The sequence below is a fragment of the Pleuronectes platessa genome, chromosome 16, assembly GCF_947347685.1.
Source record: "Pleuronectes platessa chromosome 16, fPlePla1.1, whole genome shotgun sequence".
NCBI lineage: Eukaryota > Metazoa > Chordata > Actinopteri > Pleuronectiformes > Pleuronectidae > Pleuronectes > Pleuronectes platessa.
This window is the reverse complement of record NC_070641.1, coordinates 11814743-11822283: the sequence shown is the minus strand read 5'-3', so window position 1 is coordinate 11822283 and position 7541 is coordinate 11814743. Positions and strand designations below refer to the sequence as shown.

Sequence of the window (7541 nt, the reverse complement as noted above, 5' to 3'; positions counted from 1 at the left end):
GATAGTGATGAACTTAAAGTACTAGATACTGTTTATTACACGGTTCATCACAAATATGATTGAGAACTGTATCTCGATTGACCGACTCACGGTTGAATACAGATGTATTCAACCGTGAGTCGGTCAATCTAAAAAAAGGAAAGAAAAGAGAAGGGGGAAAAAGGAGCCAATGGTTTACAATGTGAAGTACGACGGGCCCCCAAGCAAGTGGAACAGAAATTTACGAGGTTGTTTTTGAATCCCTCTTCAAAAGCATGGTTTCAATAGGTTATCCACAGACCAGCACAGGAAAAAGAAAAAGCCTTCATTACCCAGCGCATAAAGTCTAAATGGAAAAGAGACTGTGGAATGGCTGCCCGTGTCTGATAGGGGAATAGACTCGGCCTTGATGCCTTGGGTGTTCTGTCCTGCTGCACTCAGGGCTAGCGCTGGACCTTACAGATTGCTGCCATTATGGAAAGTGTGTGTGTGGTGGCAAACAGACCTCAGCTCTCATGAGGCGACGCACGCTGCTCGCTTCTTTAGGCCCGATTGAAGGTTTGACTGAACAATATGGTGTGATTTGCATAAAACTAAGGCTCTGAAAATCTATTTCACTGTAGGAGCACTTTGTTTTTCCCTTAACAATTTAAGACTCTTTACGGGCATTTGTCGGCACATGCCGTGGATTTAATGGGATGCTACAGTTGCAGGAGTTAAGGTGCAGTTTTCGAATGTTAACTCTGGAGAAGATACAGTATCACGCATCAGTGTGAGCGTGCCTTGTGTTTCTGTGTTTACTCCAACAAAGGGAAGTCATCTGGCTGTAATTTATGCATGGGTTTCAGTGGTGAGCCAGTGAATCAGTCGGAGGAGTGAGTCACTGTGGGCAAACAAAACACAGCCAATGCATTCTAAATGAGTGGAGACTTCTCTTTTACTTAAACCTCCATTTAGCCGCTAAAGGCTCTGGTACCATGTGCCACGCTGTGAGCAAGCGGAGGTCGGGTCAGATGAGCTCAGTTTCTGCCATGCGGTATTTGCGATAAAGGTCAGAGACTGGGGAATAATAACAAGACACCGTTTTTCTTTAAGAGATCTCTTGCCTTGCCCGACATTCTGCAGAGCGGTATTTTTCATATTCATTTCATGGAACATTTGATTTGGAACCTCTTTCCTCCCACAGGCCTTGAGAGTGTTCTTTTCTTCTCCGCTCCTCCGCCGCTGCTCTTTTGTCATCATGAAGGTGGTGTTGTAATGGCAGCCTTTGGCATTCTGTAGCAGGGTGCGCCGCCACAGCATTTATTCCTGCTCTTTATCTAGACTTGAATAGCTGACCAGCGCTTTTACTTGATCACCCCATCCCAGTTGCCAATAAGGTCTATGAACTGTGTCAACCAAGGAAAGGCACAATTAAGAACGGTTTCTATGCAGCAAAATTGTCCTTCATGTGTTTGTGCTATGCTGCCTTTTGTGCACTGTTCTATGACTCTCAGCTCATATGGTACGTATATGAATATACGGACAGCATATTGTTATAGTTGCGCAGATCAGAAAAAGGGCCTGCCCTCATTTGTCGGTTTTTCCAGATTCATATTGACAATGAAATATTAATGCCAACTGCCACCAGACAAAATATCCAAGTTTATTGAAAATGGACGCTCCAGCCACCGCGTAGCAAACGGGCATGCTGTCGTATGCATTTGGTAGAGAGTGGAAATGGAAAAGTGGAAACAGCGAATTGACATATAATCTCACCCTCTAGGCTAAACTCAAATCTATGAGAAACATTCAAGGCCTCAGATTATCTCACCAATGTTCCAGTGTATCGGTTTATCAGCAGACGTTGCAGCGCTTACTGCTGGCACGGTTCAGAACTGGATGTTTTTTGCCAGATAACATGCAAATGAATCATTCTCTCTTAGCTATTATTATTATTATTCTGTTAGAGATGTTACGCTGTGTTATTGTGACGAAAGCAGCTCTTATGTCCTTTAGATGTATTGGAAATGTGTTAAGAAATATTGAATGTGGAGAACACAATGATTTGTACCGGCTCGTTTAATAGTGTCAACTCACTGCAAGGAGAGTTTTATGGTTGAACCCAAATTGGGGGGGGGAGACCTTAAACATTGACCCCAGTTTGTCCTGAGGAGTAGAAAAGAGAAAAGTACAGGTTGGGAGGTGAAGGAAACCAGACTCCGTCAATTAATGTTTTAAAAATGTTTTAAACCATTTCCTTAATTTTTAAATAGTCAAACTTCAGCCAAATGATACTCTGGTTGACTTACATGCGCATTTTTGGGGGCACTGAATGTTTGTTGCCAATATTTACATTTTGACAGCTGCTGTATCTTTGATATAACTTATTCACAACAGCAAATCTTACCTGAATTAACTTTTTTTACTTCATAGTCAGGAAACATGTTTAATGAATGTAATGCAATCTGAAATCTCATTATTTTCACTGACAACATATATCTTTTGTTTTCCCCCAAAAAAATATCTGCTTGTAGCAGCTAAAGAATGATTAACATCTTTCATGGTTGTATTCAGAGCCTTGCAACAACGTGTTTATGGTAATAAAAACACTCTGGGTTTAGTACCTAATTTAGCCTTCCTTTGGCAGCATTTAAATCTTATTTTTTATTGACATTTTAACCCCAATCTTTCCCTTTCTCAAACCAAAGCGCACTCAGGATGCAAACCATTGTCTCTGGTGTCAAAGTCCTGAGCTTTGTAGTGACACTGGGGGACTAACTAAAAAGATGGTAAAATAATTTTAAGAAAGTATAACCAAAAACACAGGATCATTGAGTGACGACGTAAATGGCTTTTTTGCATCTCCAGCTTTATGTATGATGAGCAGGACCACAACACTAGTTTTATTGTAATGTATTCACAAAAGGTCAAATGACAGCAGGAATGGTCTTCAGGTCCGCAATGGTAGGTGGGGTTTCAACTTGAAGTCTATTCTCTCTGCCATGAACTGTCACATTGAATCTGTATTAACAGTGCTATTACCTCTTTTTGTGTAGGGACATGTCCTCTAACACAAAAGTCCCCTCACACCCCCTGTGTCTCCACATGGCATATAATCCGGTCCCATGTCCGATTAGCTGATGATCTAAAAGACAACATCAATACCTGAGGTTAAAGTTTCAACATTTAATATGTCCTCAGTATCTTCATTTTGATCAGTGTTTCCATTTCTAAATTAACTTATTTAAATTAACTACCAAGTATTCTCCATATATCTATGTAATCCTTTCTCATCATTACAATATAAACATCCCCATGCTGCCTGTTAAATTACATTTTTCGTGTAGTCACCGAGAGAAAAACGTACTCCTCTACAAATTATATTTAAATTAACTTAATCAGCCACGCAGTATCCTAAATAAACAATAAAAAGCTAGTATTGGTTTAACCTTAAATCATTTTAAACTAATATTTACACTACAAAAATAATATGCCAATTCTGATATGATCGCAATCACAGCCTGACACATTCAAACATAAGGTTGATAGACTGACGCACACAGTTTAGCTGGTTTCCATACGATTTGTCATGTGGACTGTAGAGCTGTGATTTACACTCGGCTTCATGGTCATCCATATTGATAACAGTCACACTCACAACTTATTTGATATCATATTTGTAAAAACAGCGGCCTAATTAACTAATCTTTAATAATAATAATTTGATCCGTCATTTAGAAGCCAGTTTGCTGACTTTATGACTTTTCTGTACTTTGCCATAGTTACAGTTTTTGAGCATTATCCTATGACTGTCACATGGATATCACAGAGTGGATTAACAGTTTAATCTTACTGTTAGAAACTGCATGAAAAGCAAAACCACATGGAGCTTGTGAGGATATCAAATGTGGTATTAAAGACACCAGATTGACTTGAAGTGGCAAAAAATAATGAAAGTTATAATTTAGAGATTTTCTTTCCACTTTCTTCTGCAGTTCACAGAGCATTTTTTTTTTTTTTCTATTTTTTCGACATGGCTCATCTCCCCTTTCCAAACAACTATAATTTAATTTGGTATGTTCCAGTAATCACACCTTCAACCCAAGTTCTGTCTTTTGTCTTGTATAATCCAGCGCTCAAAATTATTTTAAATTTATTCATAAAGGTTTTCAGAAGAAATACCCTCAATACATTGATCCGGAGCGTAATTTCATATGGTGCTGCATAATTGATTTAATGCAGCTTCTTAACATTGGCCTCCCTCAGTTGCGTCTGACAGCCCTCAGGTTAATGGTGTGAAAACAGGGACCCTGCTTTTCCCCACCTGTCAAGTGGTAATTGGCCAACAGTTTCCTTTATTAGCATTCTGCCACAGGGACTGAAAACACCTCTTAAATTGTGTACAAAATAATTGCTGGAGCATGAACAAGGAGTGCTTGCAGTAAACACGAACGCCAGGAATTGAGAGCAACATTTCAATACCGACGTATGTAATAAATGTGCATTTCCTCTCCTGATAAAACGTAGCCTAATTAATGTCGCCTTTGTGCTCTTCTTGTGTCTCCATTTTGCAGGTTATTCCTCCAAGCACGCGAGAGAGACCCAGGGAGGAAGACCGTGGCAGAAACAATAAGATGAGACGATTTAATGATGGTAAACTCTAAGGAGCAAAGCACAAGCCGACCCGAGGTGGTGCATTCTCTTTTAAACCACCGACACAAGCTCCCTGCAGGAAACCCCTGATGAAAGAAACTCAGTATAAAGGCAGATACTCGACTTTTTACCGACTGATACATGGGGACAACACCATCCATCAATGAACAGGAGACAAATAAAAAGGAGTGCTTCTGACCCTGAGAACAGTTGAACATCCAGCTGAATTTCCAACAGGATCGTCTCCGCCGTGCTGAAACCACAGCGGTATCTCCCCTTTCATCATTTTTTGAGCCCCGCACATGACTCTCAGAGAAGCACCAATGGCCTGCAGCTTAGGCGTGGTGATGAGTGCCTTGTTTTGGTCTGTAGCCATTGTATATTTGACTCACATTGGCAGAGTCAGTGGAGACTGCTGGTTGATTGAGGGTGAAAAGGGCTTTGTGTGGCTTGCAATTTGTAGCCAAAACCAACCACCTTATGAGGCCATCCCACAGCATATTAACAGCACCATTGTGGACCTTCGTTTAAATGAAAACAAAATCAAAAGCATCCATTATTCTGCTCTGAGTCGCTTTGCCAACTTGACCTACCTGAACCTGACAAAGAATGACATCTCCTACATCGAGGACGGGGCCTTTTCTGCTCAGTTTAACTTACAAGTCCTTCAAATGGGCTTCAACAAGATGCGCAACCTGACAGAGGGAATCCTCAGGGGTTTAGGAAAGCTGCAATACCTCTACCTCCAGGCAAACCTGATAGAGACTGTGACACCCAATGCCTTTTGGGAATGCCCCAACATAGAGAACATTGACCTCTCCATGAACCGAATCCAACAGTTGGACGGGTCCACGTTTACCAGTCTGACTAAACTGACCACCTGCGAGCTGTACACCAATCCTTTCAACTGCTCATGTGAATTACTTGGCTTTGTCAAATGGCTCTCAGTTTTCCCAAACAGGACGAACGAGCGGATGGTCTGCGACTCCCCACCCGGTGTCTCCGGTTTTAGTTTGCTGAGCCAGAATCCGAACAATCCGACCTATCGAAACGCACTCCACATGCTCAAAACTGTGTGCACGGATGACTATGTGACGCCATTTATTGCTTTGCCCACTGACTCTTCAACACCCCCGCCAGACTCCACACTCTGCGGGCTGGAAGACTGTCCATCAGGCACAGAGCCAGATGACATTACCATCAGTTCGACCTACACCACCCCGGAAGTAACCCCTCTGATGAATTTGAAGGAAGTAACGAATACAGGTGCAATCATCACAGTTCAGATCCCCCATCCTTTCAAAAAGATGTACATCCTCATTCTGTACAACAACAGCTTCTTCACCGAAATTCGAAATCTAAAAGATATAACGCAGGATATCGAACTGAAAGACCTTAAACCCCACACTAACTACACATACTGTGTGGCTTCAATACGAAACTCCCTCAGACACAACCACACTTGTCTGACTGTCACTACAGGCCTTCGGATCGAGAAGGACAGAGATGTAAACAACGCAACTGCTACTCATTATATTATGACAATTTTAGGCTGCCTCTTTAGCATGGTCATCTTTCTTGGAGTGGTCTACTACTGCTTGCGAAGAAAGCGTCAGCAAGATGAAAAGCACAAAAAAGCAGGGACCCTGAAGAAAAATATAATGGAACTTAAGTATGGACAAGAACTGGAAGGGGGGACTATTTCCCGAATGTCACAGAAGCAGTTGTTGGCCGGGGAGAGCATGGCCCGTATGCCATACCTACCATCTGCTGCTGAAATGGAGCAGTACAAATTTCAAGAGATAAGTGATACTCCCAAAATGATGAAGGGAAATTACATGGAGGTGCGAAGTATGGAACACCATGAACGCAGGGAGTGTGACATGGGAATGCCCGGGAACAGCCAGGGGTCAGTGGCAGAGATTTCCACCATTGCAAAGGAGGTTGATAAAGTCAATCAGATTATTAACAACTGTATAGATGCTCTAAAGTCAGAATCCACCTCTTTTCAAGGAGTGAAATCCGGAGCGGTGTCGAACGCGGAGCCTCAGCTCGTTCTAATATCGGAGCACCCACAGAATAAGTCCGGCCTTCTGTCGCCAGTGTACACGGACAGCTATCACCATTCTCTGCAGAGGCATCGGAGCTCTGATGTCTCACCAAAGAGGCCCAGCACTGCCACAGGAGGGCCCATGCGAAGCCCCAGGCCTTATCGCACTGAATCCAAGTACATAGAGAAAACCTCCCCAACGGGAGAGACCATCCACACTGTAACACCTGCTGCCACCATCCTGAGGGCTGAGGCGGAGAAGATCCGCCACTACAGTGACCACCGGCACTCGTACCCCGACGCTCACATAGAGGAGCTGGAAAGACCCGACGGCCACAAGTCCTCCATGCTGGACCCGCTCACTCACGCCCGCTCCAGAGACTTAGCATATTCCCAGCTGTCGTCTCAGTATCACAATCTAAGCTTTTCTTCCAGTCCCGAGTACTACTGCAAACCTTCACATAGCATCTGGGAGCGGTTCAAACTCCACCGGAAGCGGCACAAAGATGATGATGAGTACATGGCCGCCGGGCATGCACTGCGTAAGAAAGTCCAGTTTGCAAAGGATGAGGACCTGCACGATATTTTAGACTACTGGAAAGGAGTGTCAGCCCAACAGAAATCATAACCACTTTAGATGTTTTTAAAACGGACACACGTTGCAGAAATGACACAAGAACTTCATCTGACTATTGAATCAATGGAAACTTCCATTATTATAATCAACTACTCACTCGCGTGTATAAAATTCTGTTTTCGACTGTGACAAAAATGGGGTAAACATTCTTTAAATTTGTCATATTATGTAAAGCATCCAACGGGAAAACTTTTATCTATTAAAGAGAAAATATATATTGCAAATTAATGACATATATGT

At 42.5% G+C, this 7541-nt stretch overlaps 1 protein-coding gene across 1 annotated transcript; it reads left to right on the top strand.

Annotated features, from left to right (window-relative positions):
- Positions 1 to 4916: 4916 nt before the first annotated feature.
- elfn1a (extracellular leucine-rich repeat and fibronectin type III domain containing 1a) lies at positions 4917 to 7292 on the top strand. The gene has a single exon (XM_053444046.1). It carries the CDS (start codon positions 4917 to 4919, stop codon positions 7290 to 7292), a length of 2376 nt encoding a protein of 791 aa, XP_053300021.1.
- The last annotated feature ends 249 nt before the right edge of the window (positions 7293 to 7541 follow it).

What these genes read in the sequence shown, in the direction of transcription:
- elfn1a (XM_053444046.1), top strand. Translation starts at nt 4,917, where the DNA reads ATGACTCTCAGAGAAGCACCAATGGCCTGCAGCTTAGGCGTGGTGATG.